The 23782-nt window shown below is 38.3% G+C and overlaps 1 protein-coding gene across 1 annotated transcript; it reads left to right on the top strand.

Annotated features, from left to right (window-relative positions):
• Positions 1 to 4912: 4912 nt before the first annotated feature.
• Positions 4913 to 21798, top strand: DRAM1 (DNA damage regulated autophagy modulator 1). The gene is made up of 7 exons (XM_074581782.1): positions 4913 to 5234; positions 10497 to 10564; positions 11892 to 12034; positions 15431 to 15608; positions 16658 to 16716; positions 18005 to 18097; positions 20376 to 21798. The coding sequence occupies exons 1-7, from the start codon at positions 5077 to 5079 to the stop codon at positions 20418 to 20420; spliced, it is 744 nt and encodes a 247-aa protein (XP_074437883.1). The 5' UTR covers positions 4913 to 5076; the 3' UTR covers positions 20421 to 21798.
• Positions 21799 to 23782: the final 1984 nt, after the last annotated feature.

Raw genomic sequence — 23782 nt, 5'->3', positions numbered from 1 at the left:
AGACCTTATGCTTTTAAATTCTAAATGTAATCTTTTCACAGATTTTTAGGTTTTTTATTCTATGCTGGAAACACTTTCATGTTTAAAGAAAGGGCAAAAGTGCTAGGAAAACAGTGAAGTAACAGGCTAGAATGAAATTGTAAATTTTCGATTTTATTTAGGGTTTTGAATGCCTGTGTATGACAGCCAAAGCAAGCTTGGGAGGTACCCTTTATTCATCTTTAAAAAATACACGTGATGTAGGACAAAAATCACTTGGCTTTTCTGTAGAGTTTCCTAAAAGATTGGCAGGTGTTAATAAAAAAAAATTAAGCATTCCATTAACGGATTAAGGCTGCTTTTTTTCCTAGTGCTTGTGTGTAGCAAAATACAGGATTTCAAGAAGTAACTGAACTGCATAACTTCATGTTCTCTACTTTCATTACTGTCATGTTCTCATCCCGCTTGTTCTTCCATCTTCCAGCAAGTTCTCTACAAAATCAGGGAAGTAAGAGCTACTGTAACTATTCTGCATAGAATCTGTCTGAACACCCTGCAGAGATATTAAAGACCAACATATTTGGGGAAGGGGAGTCTTCAACCTACTTAGAAGTAGGTCTTTCATGTTCCAGATCAGTTCATAACAAACGACTTCAGATTATACACTGCAGCCAGCACTTTTTAAAGTTTTTTAGATCTCTTTCAAAATCTGCCTAAATTAAGATGTGCTGCTTCTCCACACCCTTATTTTTGATCAGCTTTCTTGTAAACAAATTTTTTTACAATTTATTTATGTTGCTGTTTATAAGCAATATAAAAACAGACAGATAGCACATATTCTGAACTTCCATCTACCTTCTTTGACTTACTCGACTACTACAATCTAAATCTTTCTGGCTAGAGATCACTCTGATGTCTGCTTCTTGCCCAAACACACTGTTTTCTCAAGAATTGTCTGCAAGAGCACAGCAAGCGGTGCTTGTGGACTTCTCAGACAGCAAGCAGTTTAAGTGCATGAAGTATAACAGGGGGAGGATTGCAGCAAATCAGTATCAGGATCATGCTGTTACAAGACAAACCATTGCAGTGCCTGTCAGCTTCTCTCAGAGGAAACTAGGACCATTTACAAGCAAGTCCAGAAACCCCCAGTCTCCACTGTTTAAATACAAGAATGGATCCACCATAAAAAATGGTCTAGATGTGACAGATACAAATACCAGAGAAATGTGAAAGTAATCTGTCTCGATTTAGAAGGTACTATTCAATATTCTGTCAACGCTCAAAGCGAGATGCTTCTGTGTCTAGAAAATGTGATTGCCCCACTGTTGCTTCAATCCCTGAGCTTTCAAACCAGCCCTTACCCCGAAATTGTTTTTAGCTACCTGTGATTTCTGTTCTAAAGAGAATGCCTGTCAATAACAAATAAATAAATTTCTCACCATCAGCTGAAAAAGCCCATGGAGTACGCACTCACAAGGCAGCAGGAGCTCATTCGAGTAATGAGTACATTTGGGGGGGGGATCAAAATACAGTTATGGGCAGTCAGCGGAGTGGGATAGGAAAGAGATGGATTTAAAAATCAGTATATATAAGCGTTCTGAAACTGGAGATGCCAAGGCAAAATTTATTCTAGGACACAGTATTTTAAAAACTGAAGAGTGCTATGTAGGTGACATAACAAAACAATGAGCTTCTAACATGACACTTTGCACAGATCTCTTTATGCACCTTAGGTAACTGAAATTACCTGACTTTCCTCAGAATTTAATGTGATAAAGGAAACAGCCAAATATAATAAATATAAAATCCATGGAAACTAAATTGTGAATAAAATAGAAGAAAAGTGGGGATACGAGTACCACCAGCATAGCCTATTTTAGGTCTCTTCCATTAATATTTCCTGTACCTTCATATGTTTTCAAATTACTGACATGGATGTTATTATTTGCACATCTTCACATATCTGTGTTTGTAATAATTCTAATATGATATTGCACTGACAAGCATGAATTTATATCAATGTTTTAAACATATAGGAAGTAATACAACCACTTTGTTAAATCACAGAATCATAGAATGGTTTGGGTTGGAAGGGACCTTAAAGATCATCTAGTTCCAACCCCCTGCCATGGCCAAGGACACCTCCCACTTGACCAGGTTGCTCAAAGCCCCATCCAGCCTGGCCTTGAACACTTCCAGGGATGGGCATCCACAACTTCCCTGGGCAACCTGTTCCAGTGCCTCATCATCCTCAGAATTTCTTCCTTAATATCTAATCTAAATCTACCCTCTTTTAGTTTAAAACCATTACCCTTTCTCCTAGTGCAACAGGCCCTGCTAAAAAGTCTGTCCCTATCTTTCTTTTAAGCCCCCTTTAAGTACTGAAAGGCTGCAATAAGGTCTCCCTGGAGCCTTCTCTTCTCCAGGCTGAACGACCCCAGCTCTCTCAGCCTGTCCTTACAGGATGGGTGTTCCTCTGATCATTTTTGTGGCACTCCTCTGGACCTGCACCAACAGGTCCATGTCCTTCCTGTGCTGAGGGCTCCAGAGCTGGACACAGTACTCCAGGTGGGGTGTCAACAGAGAGGAGTAGAGGGGTAGAATCACCACCCTCGACCTGCTGGCCACACTTCTTTTGATGCAGCCCAGGATACTGTTGGCCTTCTGGGCTGCGAGCTCACATGGCTGGCTCATATCTAATTTTTCCTCTCAGAAATTCAGTGAAGCTACATTAAAGTCCATAGTTATTTTGTACTTTTATACCACCAGTGTTTTAATAGTATTTATCCAAAGCACTATAAATCAAAATACATCAACCTTCTTTGAAATATCACACTAATGTTCTCAAGTCCAGTAAATAAAATGCCTCCCCCCAAGTTTGTCAGTAACCTGTATTAGTTACTCCTTGCAGCTCCTAATGATCTTTTGAAGAACAACGTACTAATGCTGCTGACAAAACCAAATTAAACATCACTGCTCAAATTATATGTTGTTACTGACTACCTCCTACAATAAAAGCATAAAGAAACATCACATGAGCTGTAATAAATGTTTATATAGCAACAAAGTGCCTTTTCTAGTGATCGCCAAACAGTAAGTTACCACCTGCTTGAGCCAAAGACGTGCCTTTTTCTTTCCCTCCGAATAATGTCCAGGCACTGCAAAAAGTCATGTGAAGAATTTAAGTACTCAACTCTCACTTAAGAGTGAGTTATTTACTACTTACAAAACTATAGTTAGTGTAATGAGATTTTGCAGAATGCTGGATGACACATTTTTCCAACAATGTCACTTAAATGTGGATGCAGTAAAATAAAGTGACTCCTATCCTCTCTCTACAAGGAACCAAAACCAAATACTATGTTACTTGCAAAAAAAAAAATCGTCAAATTCTACTTCTATAAATACAGTGAACATCAATACATTTCTGCAATCCCTTTATTCACCAAAGAGACTAGATATAATGCCTGGATAATATTTCTTTTAATTTTCTGTTTCAAGGGAAATAACAAAGATACCTGATACTGAGGGGTAATTAAACAAAAAGTTTTAAACCAGTATATACTGAAAGATCAAATACTGTTTCATTATTTTTTATATCTCTAACTTAAAAAGACATAAACCCTTTATTTCAGCCAAAAATTTCTGCCACTCAAAATTATTAAAGACAGATTACCTAATATCTCTCTTTCAGAGTAGTACAGAAGTATTAGCCAATACAAAAAGGGAACGGCTTTTTTTTGTAAAAGTGCTCAAGTGTAATCATGAAGTATCAGTGACTTATTAGGTTCAAGTTACACATTAAGAATGTGAGCAATATGCCACTGCCAAAAGGCACAGCGTGTAGAGTACCACCAGCCTCAGTGGTAGAATAAATTGTGTAATTACTTTTCTGTACTTACACCAATGTACACTGTCCCATGTCCTTTTATTAAATTTCTGTCTCTCTTCCTAATATCTTTAAAGGCATCCAAAGTACTCACCTTCTAACTTACTACACTCCCACCACAGGGAATGTGTACTGAACGTGGCAAGACAAGACTCAAAATATAACTTGCAAGGAGATGAAGAGGAGTATGAAGGTATTTGTGTTTCAGAATGGTGGCCGTACACTTGAATGTTGGTTTGGAAGGCAGATAAATATGAGCAGTTGAAGGAAATAGAAAGAACCTTGACAGATGCTCCATGGCTTCAGGTTAAACCAAAGCCAAAATGCGGAACATGCCATGAGTTTGAACTAAACTGTGGTTTCCCCCAGAGCGTGTGAAAAAGTGAATCCCCCAGAAGATGTGCATGTCAAGGCCACATCACATGCTTGAAGCATGCGTCCAAGCTGGCTGAGTTTTGTACTGTGTAGGACTCCACAACTAGACCCTTCGTACGCCACGGCTCCACCTCCCCGACGGGGACAGGCTCTGCCCCAGCTCCCGGCCTTGCTGCCCCGCCAAGACCCTGCGGCCTTCTCGCCAGCGCAGCCGGCCTCCCAGCGAGGGCAGGCTGCGAAGCCCACAGCCATAAGGCCAAACACTGCATTTTGAGGCCCTTCCCATTTAAAGCTAACTCTGATCGCACAAACCACCGAGACACCCCCCGCTTTAGGCCCTGCCAAGCGGCCCCCGGCAGCACAGCCCGCCTCCGTGCCCCCGACCAGGGCCTGTGAGGCCCGGAGGGCCGGCAGCGACCGCGCCCGCCCGGGGCCGGGGCTGTGCGGAGACTTTTCGGCGTCGATAAGAAAGTCTCCAAAGCCCTTTCGAAGTGCCGCCACAGGTGAAAGGCGAACGGTAGCAACCCGCCCGGGCCGGCCCCCCTCTCTCCCCACCGCTGGCCGTTGGCGGCCGTTAGCGGCGGCGGGCGGGGCGGGCGCCGGGCGCTGCCCCCAGGGGGGGAACGCTGAGGAGAATCGAAAGCGAAGGGACAGCTGCAGGCAGCGGGGCGCCCCCGGGGGCTGCCGGAGGTGACAGCGCCGCTGCCTGGCAGGGGAGAGTGGGCGGGAACCGTCCGGGGTGTGGGGGTGCGTCCCGCAAGCCCTCGGGTCACAGTCCGTGACTTCAGGGCACCGCCACCGAGCCCGGCCGGGCGCTGCCGCCCCAGCCACTGATGGCCGGGGTAAGGCAGCCGCCGGCGATGCTGTGCTGCATGCCCGGCGTGGCTTTCGTCCCCGCTTTGCTGGTCAGCTGGTCCTCGGCCGCCTTCATCATCTCCTATGTGATCGCCGTGCTGGCGGGCCATGTCGAGCCCCTCGTCCCCTACATCAGGTGAGGCGGGGAGGGCTGGGGGGAGGGAGGGTCGGCTGAGGTGCCGGCGGGGCGCGGGGGATGACGCCCGGGCTGTGTGAGGTGGTGGCTTTAGCCAGGAGGTGCTGAGGGACTCCCTCACCGCCTGCTCCCCGTCTCCTTCTGCCCCACGGTGTGGATGTGGGGTGCCCCCGCGGGGGGGGGGGGGGGAGGCAGTGGTGGCAGGGCCTCCCCATGATCCCTCGTATCCCTCGGGCAGAGCAGGGACACGCTGTGCCCTCCTGTCACCCATCACGCCTCTGGCACCCCGGCCTCGCTGAGAGCCGTGGGACCCCAGCGCTGATGGATATGGTAGAAAGGACCTGAAAGAGTTGTTGGCTGGAGCCAAGGTGTGCCGCAGGCACGATCCTAGGAAAAGTTAAGGATTAAGTGGTGGAAATGCAGTTTTGATTCTATAATTCCATAACTGGGCCAAAGTGCACCAGGTGGTGACAGGACTCGAAGCCCTGCAATAGGTTTTGTAGGACACGCACACCCACAAACGTGCTTTTTTAAGATTTCATCATAGAAGCAATGGGTGTGAAAGACTCCCCGAGAGATGAGTGGCATCTCTCTTCTATAACCTCAGTCATTTAAGCATAGTTCTGTATAAATCATTGTTTATGTATTATGTTAATATTTAAACCTGAACTGTGAAATTACTACTATTTAGCTCTTAATAGATTAAAGGTAAGCCAGAAATCCAGGGGTGGTCTCTGATATATAGAGGATCTAAAATAAATTTTCAAATATGTGTTTAAAGATACATCAAGACCTAATTCCTTGAAGGACTTTATGGACATGCATAATTTCAGAAGACTGCTAAGTTGATTTGTACATACACATAAATTTGATTGAAAATTAGGGTCTGTCATCATAAGCGAGGTGGTGCAAATGACACCACAACCCACAAGAAAGTTGAGCTTCATTCAAATCGAGCCTAAGAAAGTTGGGCTTCATGCTTATCTTAGCCAAACTTCTAAGTTTATCTGCCCAAATCTGCACTCAGCTCTTGGAAAGCCTTGGTCTTGTACATGCACAAATACCCTACTGCCTTATTAACAGTTGTGGTTATACTCATGCTCTTCCTTGATTACATACACAGTTTTACTGACACAGAAATGCTTGTAACCAGTGCAATTTATCCATTATTAAGAAAAAAAAATAAACCATTTAATATAACCATATCCACACTCAGTACATGGTTTGTGCTCCGATGGATTCTGACGTCCTGTAGTAAAAAATTTGACAAATGATGTTTCTTATGTTGAAGCCATGTCCTTGAATAAAATACATGAGAACAGGATGATTTTTTTCTGTGTAATTCTGTTTGCAGTCAAGTTTTTGACAGCCCAGATATCTCAATTGTGTGTCATTCTTTTTAAAGAGGTAGACCAAACCTACAAGTAACAGCTATGTAATTCTGATGTATGTATCACAGCTGCTATAGTTGTATCAAACTAACTGAACATCTCACTGAAAAAATCATTCTTTAACTAAGGAATCACAATAAATGTCCACATGTCCTAAAAAAACTAAAGACATATGGGGCTGTGTCAGTGATTTCAGAAAACCCAAACCCACTCACATTTCAGGCCCTCAGCATTTGCTAGTAAAGTTTTTTAAAAGACTTATTTATTTTAAATTCTTAACACAACATTTGGACTAAGGATATACATCGACTGTTGGTGAACAATCTGTAATAATTCTAAAGGTGTATGGTCTAAGCATATTATCTTTGTAGAAGGTGCACTTGGGAGTAATATTCCTTCTAAGTACTCGGGCCAATAGTCATACCATAGTTCATATTCTTATTTTGTAGGTCATTGCTTTAGCCTAAGAAGCTGAATCATGGGATTAAGAACATGATTTAGTAAAACTGAGAGTGATAAAAAAGAAAGAGGAAGAATGTTGCAACATTTCAGTTGTGCAATATCTTAAAATGAACTATAAAAATTAAATAGAGCTTGTCTGGGGAAATTCCAGTTACACAAAGGAGAAGAATACAGACAAATTTTAGGTCAGCATTTCTGTAATTCTTATTTACATTCCTCAGGTACTCTGTGTATGCCTTGAGGTAACTTGTTAATTTTGTTTACCATGTAACAGCTGTCACAGCAAGAGAAAGGCCATATATAAATTTGTCATTGAACCTGTGCTGATGTCTCATCAAGTAAACCATATAAATACATTACTGGGTGGATAAAGTTGAATCTGATTTTATTTTTTTCTAGCAGCTGAAGCCTAAAAGATGATTAGGTTGTGCCCAAATTAATGCTTTTGCTCATACTACTCAAAATCCAAGCTAATTGGGATGTGCTGGGGTGGCTGTTTGGTGATTTGAATTCTCAGTGAAAGAGTAAAGGGCATTTTTCTTAAGGTATTTGCTGTCATTTAGTACCTCTGGATCAATCAGAATCCCTTTAGGCAGAATATAGTCTTCCTACTTTAAAAATCTGGGACTTCAGTTTGGACACAAGTAGTTTATGATGGCCGTGAAGAAAATTTGATGATTATGAGTCTTAGTCTTGTGGCCCTAAAATATTTCTTCCCTGTCTTCTCTACCTTTTTGTCTTTCCACGCTTCAGAAGACTGTTAGACTGTTTGTAGAATTCTACTACGGGAGACAGTGACACAAATGCTGTCATTTTCATAGCGGGTTCCTCATCTTTTCCATGGTGGTTGTGCTTACCTATCCACTATTGCAAAGAAGTGAGCACATTTTTTTGTTTCATATGTGCCAGTGCCATTTTCTTTTTTCTTTTTCAGGAGCAGAAAGTAACTGTTGCAGAATACTTTTTTTTTTTGTTACTTTTTTCAAAGCAGCAGACCAGAAGTAAAACAAAAATGTACCTACGTCTTCATTTAGCTTCAGGGATTTTTTAGTGGGAAATATGGGATTAAAAAGATTGTGTCCTTAAAAGTGCAGTGCAGTACTTTGTAAATACATTTTAGATATGGTATAGTATTCTTGGTACAAACTTTCTTGAAAGTTTGTACATTTAAGATATTGAGTTTAAAAATCAACAATAGCAAAATTCACCTATAAAGCTTTAGCTTGAGAAAAGCTTTAATTAAAAAATGAATGGAGTTCAGTGCAATTTCAGGTTATTTGCATTGCTCTCATGATGTGAAGTGTTCCAAAAACTTCAGATGCCTTTCTTTGCATGTGCTGATTCCACTCTCTTTTCACCTGAAGTCCTTCAAAAGCTTTGAAGTGATCACAGTCCTGTACTTAGCATAGAGCAGTTTCTGGTTTGTCACAAGTGGCCTACTTTTTAAATGGAGTACTTTGTCATATTTATGAAAACACTCCAGAAACATGAGGAAAAGATCTGAGGTTCAAGGTTAAAAAATGGGCTAAATGAAGCATGGATTGAGATGATTTTCAGAAGTGTCAAACAAAAAAATGAGAGTTATTGTACAGTTTTCATCAATTCCACTATCAAAGAGAAACAAGACTAATACAGAGTACAAGCTGGAGCAAGTCTTCAGAAAGCATTACAACAAGAAAATACAGATGAATAGGGATTCTTAATGCCTGAGAAGTTGTAAAAACTTGTCTAAAAGCCTGGTCCAAGCTTTTGCTGTCTGAGAATTTGGAACCAATCTAGTCAGAAGAAATACAAGATTTTTCTCTAATTTTTGCATCAGTTTTTCCACAGAAAAGGATTCTCCTTTCCTCCTGTTCTTGATATATCATCTCAGCAACTGATTACACAAATGCTTCTATAACATAGAAGAGGATTGTGAGAGAATATAATTTCTAAAAAATTAAATCTTTTGATGTGGTCATACTCTTCTAGCTTGAAGTTAACAAAATTATCAAAATATTTCTTTAAGAATGATGGCTTTTGTACAGAGTGCTTTCTCTTTTAGGTGTTAAGAGCACAGGTATTCATGCTGCGCACCTGTCATTTTGGCTGCTCTAGGTGGTGGGTTTGGAAGTTTAGCACTGGAAACTAATCCAGCCTCACCATTGGAATGAAGACTATTCACCTTGAATCACACAAGAAGAATCTCTAGCTAGTACCTACTTGTCCCATCATACACCTAGGAGAAAGTTTCATTCTCAGAATCTTTGCTCAGTTTCCACTAAACTTTGGCATAAGCCAAGACCCTTACGTGTTTACGTTTCTGACAGTTGAGTTCCTTGGGTACCTCTGTTTACATACACAATCATGCCTCTTGGTACTGGTGATAATAATACCCAAATTGTGTAAATATTTATGAGCTACATGTTTTCCATTGGCTTGACCAACAGAGCCTGATCAAATAGATATCCTCAACTGGTTGTACATTAGACAAGAAAAAATAGTGTCAAGAGGTGATGACATCACAATATTCTTATTTCAACAGAGCACTCACCTTGTATAAAAGAGTCCTGCTTGAGGGGACTTGAACCCACATGCTCCCAGGAGTATGTCCTTCCTGCAAGGAAAGGGCATTCTCTGGTGTGGTTATTTTCTGGCTGTTTGCACATATGTAAGGAAAAGAGGGAAAAGGATTCTATGATGAAGGTATTCCATTTTCTACGTAACATATTTTTTGTATTTATATGTTTTTCATGTATATGTATGCATGTATGTATGTGTAGAAATTCTGTGGATATTCTCACACTCATGCTCTCTCTGTCCCAGTGAACTTCTAATTATCCCCTATGAGGGTGAATTGCTTCAGCAGAAGACTTACACCACCTTGGGCCTAGAGTACTCTTAAGCTGTATCTATATTAGTAGATTAAACATTGCCTAGGAACGCTCCCAGGCATTGGAACGCAATTGCTCTGCTGCGGTAAAGTCCTTTCAAATAAATCAGGAAATAAAGCCAAATTCTCTCACATCATACGATACTGAATGCCATTAGATATGTTTTACTCTATCACAGTGTTAGTTTAGCAGATAAAAGAAATGTCATTTCTAAAATGTCATTTATGTAATCATTTTTGTCATTCATGAGCAAAGTATTGCTATGTCACATCTCTGCATATTGCATATGGAAAAGGAAGAAATACAGTTCAAATAGGATACTATAAAAATATGATTTCTTTCTAAAAAGAAAGGTTCAGTGCTACAAATGGAGCTTAAGCATGCAGCAGGTGACATTCCAATTTATACATTTAAACGTCTTATGCATGTAGCAGCAGTTCACACGAGTTACGTTTCTCTTGGGGTTTCATGTGTACGTCTCATTTATGTTTCATGGATCTCAATTAACTTTTATTTTCTCTCTCTTTCTACTCTAGTGACACTGGAACTAAACCCCCAGAGAGTGGTATCTTTGGTTTTATGATTAATATTTCAGCACTTTTAGGTATGTATGAGGTACTTGGTTTGAACACAGCAAAAAAATGAAAACTAGAAAAAGCTATGTTGAAGTCCATAGAAATACAATATTCTGCAGAAAAATTATTCCACAGTCAAAATGTAGTATCAGATAAATGGAATTAGTGTCTAGAGGGCCAGCTCCTTAGGGTCAGTAAATGCAGGCTTAGAGGCACTTCTGTCTCTTAAGAGCACCTTATCAGTGCAAAGTAGTCAATGCAGCTGGAAATAAAAAGTGGAAGAAGGATGGCATAATTACTTTGCAAAAACCGTATCTTCAATGTAGGGAGGCATTATGTTCTAGGATGCTGCAGCAAAGGGAAGAACAGTGTTGAAACAACACTTGGTTTCCTCTGCAAGATGCTTACTCCACTAAAGGTCTACTGGACTTGAATCAGGAAGTTTGGCATTTTCTATTCACTTCTAGAGGATCAAGAACTCTGTACTTCTGTGTACATGTAGTCCATGTTGGCCTTCATGCAAAGTAAAAATCACATATTTTACCTTTTCTAAGAGCCTCGTTCAGTCACACTATCTTGGTGTGTTTAATGTAACCTCACAGTGCCTGGATGAAGTTACCTGATTTATTTTTCCAACTGTAGATAGACTGAAACTATGCTCTGTGTTATTGAACTGTGGAATCCAGTCTACAGCTTATTATATCCTCATGAACCACAACCTTCTAATTCAGTAGGGGTCTTTGTCAGGAGTGAACTGCATGTTAGGGTCACGTAGGCTGCAGTAAAATCCATGTGTAGTGGTTTTGGGGACTCTCTTGTGCTAAAGAGCATCTAGAATTGGCCCAAAAGCTTTGAAAATATTTTCTGGATACACAGCTAGTTATATTTTTTTCTGCTTACACTCTGCAAAAATGTATTAATTCTTCAGGGCATCCATTAATAAGGAGATGTAGTTCTGGTACAAGACTGCATATCAGAGCCGAATAAATTCTCCTAGTTCTATCTTATGGTTCATCTCCCTGTAACAGCTGTTCCTAACGTGGAATGCCAATGCCTCTGTGCCTAAAACACACAGGAGAATGTGATTTAAATGAGTGTTTTTCTTGAAGTGATGTGCAGTTCTTTCTAGATAGCATTGATGTGTGATGTTAAGACTAAAATAAAGATAGTTCTATCTGAAAGTAATACATCAGAAATTCACTACCTTTGTTCTTCATCCCAGCAGAGTTAAAGGCAGTATTATTTATTGTATTATGCTTATAATTTTATTCTGTATGCAAATGTGTTGCAGGGCAAGGTCTTAAAATGTAAGCAATACATGATAATTGAACAAAATATGTATTTTTTGTTTTTCAGCGGTAATTACAATGTACATCAGATATTTATTAATAGAGAAGCAAAATGAGTCATCGCACTTTGTTAGGTCTTCGTGCAACGTGTTTTCATTATGTATTGGATTCATGGGCTGTATTGGAATGGGCATAGTTGCAACTTTTCAGGTATGACCCTAAAATTCATATCATAAATTAGACTAAAGTTGTTTTGGCAGTTAAAAAATCAAATAGATCAGAGTGGTTAACATTATCCCAGTGTGGATCCTTGGCAAATGGAGTAAGATTGTGTTTCTTGCTCCTGTCTTTTTTCACTATCTTTAAAAAGACAGATTTGCTTTCTTCCTATAAACTAGATTTTTTGCTTATACAGTTATGTCAGTGAGGGGGTTTGTGTGTACTTGTCTTGTGATGTCTGTACTAGAAAACAACTCAATATAGATGCTTTTGCTGTAAAATTTTTACTATGAAAATTTTGCTGTAAAAAGGCTTTGCTATTCGCAGTTTGATTTGTTTACAGTCAGGTAGGGAAGAATAAGTCAGACTAGCAAAAGCATCTGTATTGTTACCTGAATGACGGCACACACACGAGCGGCATTTTCTACAGAATAAACTAGATTTATCTGGCAGGTTAGAACATTAAGCACAACATTAGCCCATTGTTTGGAGTCTGTAGGAGATGGCATAACAGCACGTTAAGTCTTTTAGTAGAGACATGTAGAATTACCGCTTACTTTGCCAGAAAGGATAAGACATCTGATTGTAAATTGAAGAAGACTTTCAGCCCTCGGTGTCTGAAAGAAAATTCAATAGAGAGGAAAAATATTGAAACAGATTATTCTTTTCGCATTTTCTTGTGAGGAAGCATGTAACAGAGTAGATTATGGCACAAGAATGTATTAGGACAACTGCACTGAAAACTTCAGCTAAGAATCAAGTCAAATTTAATTGGCAGTTAGTTTGAGATATTGCCTTTAAATCAGTGGAAACAGATGAATTATTTCTTTTAAAAGGATGGTGTACCTTGAGGAACACTTTTTAAAATAATGTTGTGCTCATATAGTGACCTGACAAGATATAGAGAAATTGAAAATAAAGATTGTCAGACCTTCATCAGCCAATACAATTTTGCATGCGGTGTTTTCAGACAGAAAACTCTGCCTTATGCCAATATCTTTTTTTTAGTTTTTCCTCCAGGTAGCGTGTGTGGATTGGAAACACTACAGGAACTGCAGTCTATTCTGAGCATGCTATTCTAATTTTAAATACCTGTGCTCTTCTTGATTAGATTTATATGTGGCATAAAAAAGTTAGTTGATATGGAACAGTGTTGCTTGACTGAAATAGAGAACAAACTCAGCTTCGATAAGGAAAAGACAAAACAGGAATGCAAAATAATTTGGGAGAGTCAGGAAAGCAGAAATTTCAAACATAAAGTTTCCAAAGGGCCACCTTGACAGTTATAACATTGGTTCTTATCTAATCTATATTGTCTCACATTGCCAGTTCCTAATTTCTCTTTCCTCTGCTTTGACCTTACTTTGCATGTTAGGTGCAGTTTGTAGAAAGGGTTCAGACCACAGTAAGGATCTAATCTAGCTAAGGATCTGATCTGGAAGATTTCTGAGCATGCTTAATTGCCCGGGAAGATGGAAATGGTGGCGTGCAAGTCTTCGGTCTTTTAACTGTATAATGTACAACTAGTGAACAGTACACTTTTATCCCCATTTTACCAGTAGAATAACTAAGACATGAAGAGGCTATGAGATTTGCTGGAGATTTGTACCACTTAAACAATAAGGCAAAGCAAAACCCCAGGTCTTAACAGGTCTGGTTTTGCCTGTTAGGTGTTAAAGAGAGATGACTAAAGAGAGATCTTCCTGTCTTTGACTAGAAAGCATAGGGGGCTTACTGCTTCAGATGTAGCAACATTTCCCAAGTTCTGTAAGGGTTCAGTGTGATGGGCTTTTTAGGGAAGCTGTGGCAGTTTGACAGGAGCAATCATGAGAGCCATGTTAGAAGAGTTCTATATATTGTGTATGGGGCTAAATGCAAAAAAAAACAGTTACACTTGCTTAATGCTTTCCATACCAAATCCTGTCATTCCTATATGGAAGGCAAAAAGTGGGACAGAGGTGAAGAAAATGCAAGTATAGATGAGATACCACTTAAATACCTGTGTGAGGAACATGCCTTAAAATCTGACACAATTTAATCACACACAGAATCACAGAATGGTTCGGGTTGGAAGGGACCTTAAAGATCATCTAGTTCCAACCCCTCTGCCATGGGGAGGGACACCTCCCACTAGACCAGGTTGCTCAAAGCCTCATCCAGCCTGGCCTTGAAAACTTCGAGGCATGGGGCATTGACAACTTCCCTGGGAAACCTGTTTTCCTGCCTCACCACCCGCACAGTAAAGAATTTCTTCCTTAATACATCACAGACAGGTAGAAGGGAATGAGTGGAAAGAAAAGCACAGGGGAAAAAAAATAAAAAGAGCATGTGAACATAATCACTATTACAAGACAAAGAAAACAGTGCCCTCCAGGCAGGAAAGGTGTTAAAATATGTAATGAAAAGATGTAGATGTGTTTTCATGAATCACTAAGATAGAACTGTAGTAGGTCAATCATAGCACATGTTCTGCTATGCTCTGGTGACAGAAAGGAGCTTTAAAGCTAACTTGTCTGTCTGATATTGGATTCCAAGGTGGCATAACTTTGTATTTGTAGGTTTTCAAAACATTTAGAATACAATAATTTCTCTGGAATCTTCAGCTGTTTTGTTACTGGATATTCTGCTTGTTTGTGTTTTAAAGGAGAGAATCTTCCATAGGTAGGGTATTACAAAAATATAGGCCACATATACTGTTACTGGAATTTTATACACACTTTATACCTGTTGTGGAACTTGAATAAAAGTGGCTGATGATGTGGGGAAGGGTGAGGGCTGAATAATTCAAAAGACTGACAGTGTAAGACCTTCATATGAAGACCTTATTTTAGGTAACACTTTTTTTTTTTTTAAATAGATAAATAATTTTCTGCTGACTTATTTCCTGGAGCCTTGTGGCTGGCCACTGGAGGGCAGGCAACAGAGTTATAGCAGTGACTATTTAGAAGAGCTCCCATGAAACTTTACTGTTAGTTACAGTATGGCCACACAAATGCAGATTAGACTTTCAATGCAAAAGGATGAAAATCTTTGGCAGAGTAAAGGAAAAAAGGATGTATAGGAACTTCTTAAGAAAAGCACAGGCCAGTTCCTGTTTGTTGAAACATTAATTGGTAATAGACCAACTGTTGAACAGCACTAAAATTGATCTACGCTTTTATGTAAACACAGGAAAGCACTTTGACCTGGTGGCTTTGGACATGGTTAGTTTACCTCTGAGCTGCTCTTTTTCTTTTCATCTTCCCAGTGTAGACTGTTGGGAGAAGGGACCGTTTCCCATTGCTTGCACATGCCCAACATAACGTGTCTAGTGTCTGCCAAGGGCTCTTTGATTCCTACCACTGTACAAATAGTAGCAACTAACCATTGTGCTGATTCTCTTTCCAGGAGCTGGCTGTTCCCAGTGTCCATGACATAGGAGCTTTGGTGGCATTTGGCTCGGGTGTTGTATACATTACACTTCAGTCTATAATCTCTTACAAGTCCTGTCCACAATGGAACACTTACTTTGTGTGTCACATAAGGATGGCCATATCTGTAATATCATGCATTGCTTTCATTCCCAGTATCCTTTTTGGTGTATCCCACTGTTTTCCCTTTATGCATTCGTGATTTTCATTTTAAGTTAAACCACTGCTGATAAAGGATGAAAATGAGATTACAATTTTTGCTTAGGGCTCTCTAATATTTCTGCTATAATAACGCATATAGCATTAATAGCACCATGAATAGCACCATCGAGACACCATTAATAGCAGAAAGATGAGTCCTTCTAAAAAGCTGTATCTCTTCTTTCAGTGGTATATTTAAAACTAATGCCCCATTTTTCTTCATAAGATCATATGATAATGCAAATAGGAAGGGACCTCAGCAAGTCAACTAGACCAACTTTCCAGCCTCCTTCATTTGAAGGAGGGTATGGGGAGAGACAGACATATAAAATACAGTTGGCATATACAAGATTTCCTGCAAGCCTAAGCAGATGCTTTCGATCCTGTTTATCAATGCCTGTCTTCACTAGATGCTTCGTCTAGAGACACAGTCAAGACACTTCCCGGCTTTTCCCACAGCCTGCTGAAATCAGAGTCATCCCATTGATTTTACTGGCCTTTAGGTGATCTGCCAGTGTTGAAAAGCGGTCGCAGCAGATCATCACATCAGCCAGACAGTTACAGCCTGCTTTTGATTTCAGCAGCTGTGTAAGGGCTTTTAAAGAGGGCCCCAGTCCTGAGAGAAAGTTGTACAAATATATCAAGGCACCTGTTGTGAACCAATGGAAACCAACATGGTTCCCTTTCCAACAATGCAAGACTCTGCTCCCACAGTTCTCAATCATGAATGTGATCTAAGTTTTGCAGTGTCTCCCCTTACCCTCTGTACTTTGGAAGAACTTGCAGAAACATTTATTTGTGCAGCAATTTGTTCGGATTGCTGCTGTCAGTTATCCTTCAATAATGTGTTTCATTTACTTGCCTTCTTAAAACTTTGATTTGTTATTCTGATTATTCAGGATCTCCTGTGTTACAGAAGGGGAAGCTGGGGTCTTTTTTTATAAGCAGGTGTTTTCACTATTACTCACTAAACTTTTATAGTTTCCTTTACACTTTTTCCCAGTGATTGTATTTGCTTCACAGATTTCCATGACGAAAATTGATTGGACTCCAGATGAAAAGGTAAAATCTCATTAGGTAGCCAACTTACCCTGTAACATTTTGTTTGATGTACACTGTTATGTTTATCTATTTATCTAAAAGTGTACAGCATTACAAACACTTCAGAGACTTTAAACAGTACATTATCATGAACAGATAAGTGAAATCTCACCGATTTATGCAACACTGGTTTCCAGTTAGTTCTTCATTAGAAAATTGTCTGTGGCTTGGGTAAGAAAACTTGTCACAGATGGGTAAATCTTCTGAGAGTTAGACTTTCATTTTAACCAAGCATTTGAAACTTACTCGTAGAAGAAGTTATTTAAAAAAAAATATTCTGGAAGTGAGTTGTTCTGCTTCCTTTTATAGCTATATTTCTTGAAAATTAACTTTACACATGAAAGACCAATTTGATTCTGACATTTTTGAGGTTTTTTACAACATTGGTTTTCTCAGCTTTTTCACCATTCTTTATTAAATAATCTTTACTATTGTGATAAACATTGGAGGTCCAACCCAAGCATACTCAAGTCAACATCAGGTAAGTTTTCTTTTTGGACAAACTTTTGCCACATGCCACATTCAAAAAACAGGTTAAATAATGCAGAGCGTATCCAGCTTGAAGAGCTTAATAAAAGCAAACTTGGCAAATGTACCTCAACCAAACAGTGGCAAGGCTGCTGTGAGATAACCCTTCACAAGTTAGATAATCTTGATAATATCTGCCTCTTGAGGTTTTTGTTTTTACTTGAGATGCAAGGACGAGAAAATGTTTTTACTGAAAGAGATGGTGTATTTGTTGATGGCATGTTAAGAAACTCTTCACGTTCTGTTTGTGTCATATTACATAGGTTTTCTGTGATGGTCTACTTTACTTAAAAGCAAAGGTCTTGTCAGGAACTTGTCATCCAAGGGTATGACATTTTAAAACATTGTCAGAATTTACTGTAAGGGGTAGTACTACTGAACTCAGTGGCTCTGAGTAAAAGTTTTGAATATGTGCACTTTGGTATCCTTCACATAAGAACTAAATTTTTCAGGTGCAAATTATATTCAAGCCATGTTTTTTTATGTTAGTGGACAAGACATGTAGCTTAATGGAACATATGCAGCCTTGATAAATATACCTACCATTCTGTAAACACTAAATCAGAATTGACTCTTATACAACAGGGTATTGGGATGATGAGTCGTAAATCTTAAAGTATTTGTTGAATTTACAGAAGGAAGCGTCTGTTTTTATAGCATTCCACAGTTATTTTTTTTAGCTGTTTTAACTGAAAATTTATTTTATGTCTCATTCCATCAGGATTATACTTACCATTTTTTGAGTGCGATCTGTGAATGGACAGTGGCCTTTGGTTTTATCTTCTTCTTTTTAACGTTCATTAGAGATTTTCAGGTTGGTATCTACATATTTTATCAGGGACTCAGAAGTGCTATGAACTGTATAACAGCAAATGCAATAGAAAATTACAATTGTTTATCTCAGCTAGATATACCAAAACTATACAGAAACAAATTTTATCAGTCACAGAATTGATTTCTGTCTACCTAATGAATATTTTCCCCCTTGTTTTTTTTAAAGCAAACATAAAAAACAGTTTAATAAATCAGTTTAATAGGTGTCTGGCCTTGAAAATTATTCAGTACATATCTTTTACTTATTTACCAAACTTTTTGTAGAAAGAGGCCCTCTTAAGGGTGATATAATACCAAAATAAATGATGCAACTAATACTGCATTTCTTTCTACTCGAGGGATTTTATATAGTAATCCAATGCATTTCAACCGTAGATGTTTCCTTTTTTAAAAAAAAAATTACACATTTTGATATGTGTTCCCTCACAATGCAAAGAATATCAAATACTTTCTGAAGAGTATTGACGTGAAAACCTTCTGGTTTGGGTAGCTGGATCTGGTGATGCATCAAGCCTGACTCTAAGGAAGAGAGAATATTAGATTAATTAGAAAGAAAACACTTTCATGTGATTTATGAAAAGAATGCCTTGAACTTACTTTCCCAAGCTTTGCCTTGCCAATTCTTGTTGTTTACACAACATGTTCTAGCTGCAGTGTTTCATAGTGTTTTTGTTTGGTACAGGGATACAAAATGCCGAAAATACCAATGTGCGAGGTTTAACTTTGGCAAAAGAACTTGTAAAAAAAACGTAAAAAAAACCATTGCTCATGGCAAGCGCCTGGTGGAGATTTGAGGACAAAACCTCCTGGATATTACTGTAGGTGTTAGGAGGATCATGGCCTCCTTATCCTTCTCAGACTTCTGGACATTTGTTTTACACATAAAGTAGTTGTATCTTTGCAGGACTGAAGTAGAGAGCTTAAAGAGGTAGAAAAGACTGAGAACTGCTGCTTCATACCATAATTACAAAGATGAACTAACTCAGGTGTAATAACTGTAGATGTCATACCCCATACGTATGTCTTTCTTATATACCATTGCCTCATACAAGTCCCAGAAAGTCAAAAACTAGATCCAAGCATTTGCATAACTGTAGAACTAATAATCGAGAACACATATGTGAGCCAATTGGTGCTGTGATAAATTGCTGGAAACCATATCCAGAATTCGTGCATGTGGGGAGGGAAGAAAAATAGCAAGAACCCTCCAAGCCCTCTGGCATAAAACCAAAGTTTGACATCAGATCAAGTAAAACTTTGTAAATAATTTATTCGCTTCTTCACTTACGTGCTTGCTCGGCATGGAAGTGGTTAATACTTACATATAATCTGTATATAACTTTCATAAGCATATACAGAAATCAGTTGTTAACTAAGAATTCAGAGTTAACATATATTTTGCTGACCGATAGCAAACATTTCTACACCCGTTTACTTTTGACTGATAGTACTGAATAGACCATGGCTGTAGGACTTTTCCTTATTTAAAAAAAAAAAACAAAAACAAAAACAAAACAACAAACAAACAAACAACAACCAAAAAACCCCAAAGGCTAGGTTCTGCAGAATAAAATGCTTTAAAAAAAATAAGTAATTGTTCAAAATTTCACAATGCATTATATTAAAGGCATATGATTGCCTTCTAAAACTGACATATTGAAGTACGATTCAGAAATGTATGCATCATTAAATTTACCATTTTTGGGAGGAGGTATTTATTGCCAGTCCATCACCCCCTGATGTCTACATATATGATGATATCTATTTTGTCAAAAGTCAAACTGTTCCCTTGGAGATACACATTTGCGGACAATGCTGTAGTCCTTAAAGAAGTTAAATGAGTTGATAAGTCTGCTTCAGAACACAGATTCCAACGTGTTCAACATTGAAAGAATAACTATGTATAAATATTGTGAACATAATAAATAAAAGAAAGTGATGGAATTAAATTAAATAGAAATACAGACATTTTAATTTGCAGGCTATAAAATAACGTGAAATCCAATGTTAGTGTTTGACAATGACTAAGATTTGTTTAGATTCTATCTTCCTTTTATCCTAACCAGTGCTCACAGAAAACCAAACTATTAATTCAGAAAAACTGACTGCCAAACTCTAAGAAAGATAAGCCTTTTTTTCTATTTCTCGCAGTATGTATTTCATTTAAATATTTTTTTTGTTTTGTCTCCTTGTACTTTATATTGCAGAACTGTAAAATTAGTTTATCTTAAGCTGATCTTGCTTTGTTTTTCTTTTAGAGAGTTTCTTTAAGGATATCAACAGAAATACATGAAGACTCCTGATAGTGGAGAAAATTCTCTTTTTATATATGAATACTCTAGGTTTCTTTTTACTTATAGAAAATGTTGCAGAGGGACAGGGATTTAAAAAGCTGTATAAAGAACCCATGCCATTAACTCTGCAACATCTATAACAGCGACCACTATAACATTTTAAAAACTCACAGCAATGTTCCTGCTACCTTTTTGCAATGTTTTGTAATTTTTATACTGTTTGATATATTAAAAATACTGTAATAGAAGCAATCTGTAGAAGCTCTTAAAAGTCATTTAAAGACTTTTGATCTTAGCTCTTCCCTTTCGGACATACCCGTACTTTTTCATTTGTTAGAGTCTGATTAGTAACATCTGTTTTAAACTTGAGAAAGTACATTTTGCAAATGGTTAGCAAAGTCTAAAGACAATGGAAAACACTAAGACTGAATTCCTATTCTGTTAAGTTGCAAGGACTGTGGAGGAAGGTGTGAGCAGAAGTGGGCATCTTTGCTTCAAGATGAGAAACTTGCGGTTAGTAGATGACAAAACTGTCCTCCATGTTTCTGATGGTGGACACTGTATACAAATGCAAATCCTAGGAGAAGTTGAAACTACATTGCTTGAAAAATGTTTTCTAATCATCACTGCAATGTATGTTGTAAAAGTCTACCCCTTTTTTCCCTTTATGCGCTGCTGGCCATAGGAACCTTAAAACAGAAGTGGGAATAGGAAGTAAATTTACATTTATGCACTATCTACTAAAGAGAAATCTTACTGCAATTTGGTTAATACAAAGCAGAAGTTTTCCAGCCTGTGTTTTAACCTACAGTGATGGAATGAAGAGGGCCTCCCAAAAGTCATTGGGAGTGAATGGAAAACAAGAAGAGGCACCAGTAGTTCTCAGGTGTTCAGTTATACGTGTATGAGTGTTTTACATATATATATATATATAAAAATAAAACAGAAAAAAAAAAATAATCCTGGAGAGCTTCTGTAGTGAAGATATGGCATATTTGCTGCTATAAACTTTTTTCTGTAATGAAAGACTTGGAAAGGAACTAATTGCGAGGTCAGATGTTACAAGTATCTGGAGGCAAAAGGGACTTTTCGTGGATTGATTCACTACCTCCGTTTAGTGCATTAACCACTTGGCTATCAATCAAGTTCTCTGAAAATTAAATTTGCCACAGTCTATCACAGTTTATGCACAAATATTGATGATTTTCAGTTGATAATTTTCCATGAGATAAAATAAATGTGTGTTTTGGAGAGTGATGTCTTAAGACTAGTCATCAGTTGATATTTCCTGTAATGTGTATTTTAAACTGTTAAATTCAGCTGTTTCACAACTTAAAGAGTCCATGTTTTCTTTATAAGTTCTTCCAAATAAAAATAGTACAAATGATTTTCACTGGCAGATTTTCTTTTCATGGTATTCGGGTTATCTTGCAGAGGTTTATAGTTACAATCATGTTAAAAACCAAATCTTGTACTGACTAAATGCAAGAGTTAGGTCTTGCTGATTAGGTATCCTGCAAGGAGCACACATTCCTTCAAGTAAAGATCAGAAATACAAGAAAATGTATACCAACCACAAAAAAGTGACATCCTGTTATTTTGAAGGCCACGTTAAGAAAAGACCATATTTCTTAATGCATTGTGTATTGTTCTTTTATTGCTTTTTATTCCTAGCTTTCTTAAAGTGTAAGGAGCTGTAAGTTGTTATTTCAAATGATGTCAGCTTTCAGCTCGTCAATTTACTAAACCCTTTACATGGATAAAATAAATTACGTTAACTTGAAGTTCGCCCTTAACTAATATTAGCGTGTCTTTACAGTGAGTCCAGGTACACTTAAACAGGAAAAGAATTATTTGTATTGCTCTGATTTAGGCAGGAAATCACCGCAATAAATTTCACAAATTTCAAGGTGAGAGAACAGTAAGAAAACATTAAATCTTCATCCCAATACAAGGCTCCTGAAACGAGTTCACATAATCTCTTAGTAGTACTCTGTCCTCAAAAGAATCATATAGAGCCTGACAACCTTTACAGTGCTTATAGTATCCTAAAGGGAAAAAAAAAACCCAACAAATTTTTTTTTCAAAGTGGCTCAATCAAGATAATATTATTTGCTGAAATCAACATGTTAATTGAAGTACTGAAGAACTACTGAATGAAATCCTTCCTATTTTTCTGAGCTTTATCGTGGTATGCTTTTATAGGAGTTACGGTCCTGACCAAAAGAATGCGTCACCAACAGTTTGCTTTTTATTTAATTCGTTAGGCGAAAAACATCAACATGCCTCTACATGCAGATGGAGAAAATAGACTATTACCTTTTCATTTGTGCACTGAACAACTATGGAAAACACTTTGATTATTCTCTGTCTTCAGGCAGCTTTTCAGTCAAGATCCTAATTATTTTTTCAGTTGAAATACGAGTTGACATGTTGCACGCAATTGAAAAATATTTTCTTCCACCAAGATGTATCACTTAGATGGTAGATGACTCTTGTTAAATGACGCTATTTAACGTTTTTACAATCAAATGTTCTCTGGAGGTTAGTACAGATAGTGTCACAGTACACTGCTGTTCCTTTGCAACAGACCCTTTTTTCTGTATTTTCACATTTCTTAGCAACAAGAAGTAGCTATTTTTTCTTGGGAGCTATGCTAGAAATGTTTTCACTCTGTTTGCATGATGTTTTCTATTTGTCAGCCCATCGTGAGTGATTGAGAAACTTCTTTTGCATAAACTACAGTAAATCACATGACAGTTATTTTTAGTGATTATGCTAAATCATTTCTCTACCCCTTCCAAAAGTGCAAAGCCTCGTTTTTCTAAGTTGTGCAGCTTGATCTACTGATGAAATATTACCACTGTGGTCTCTATCACACTTCCAAATCACGTAAGGACAAAACTCAGTCGACTCCAAATACCTAAAACCCACTTTGTCATAGGATGCTGTTACTCGCGCTGCTCTTCTCTCCCGCTTCTTCTCAGCCGGTGAGAAGTGCCATATAGTGCCATATAGTGCGACCATATAGTGCACCTTTGTTTTTTCTCGTAAGGTATTCTAAATTGTAATTCCTGATCTGCCCCGTTGGCAAACTGCCTTATCTCTGACAGCAGCGCATGCTTGATAGTCGCGAAAGGATCTTGATGTCAAGGGCTTTATTATTTGGCTGTAGCAGGGGTTGCAAAAGTTTCAAGCAGACTAGAGGGATTGTGGTAACATATGTCAGTTACGTTTTGGGCATTTCAGTATGAAGTTTGTAAGGATGTTTGAGAGCTTGGTATTTTAAACTGCTTTGTAAATACACGTCTCGGTATTGACACCAGGTTTTCCCAAGCCCTCAGGTTTAGGAGGGTCTGCTGGAAGACTTC

The sequence above is a fragment of the Larus michahellis genome, chromosome 1 (genome assembly GCF_964199755.1).
Source record: "Larus michahellis chromosome 1, bLarMic1.1, whole genome shotgun sequence".
NCBI lineage: Eukaryota > Metazoa > Chordata > Aves > Charadriiformes > Laridae > Larus > Larus michahellis.
Note: the sequence above shows the minus strand (reverse complement) of the source record. Positions and strands in the feature narration are given on the sequence as shown.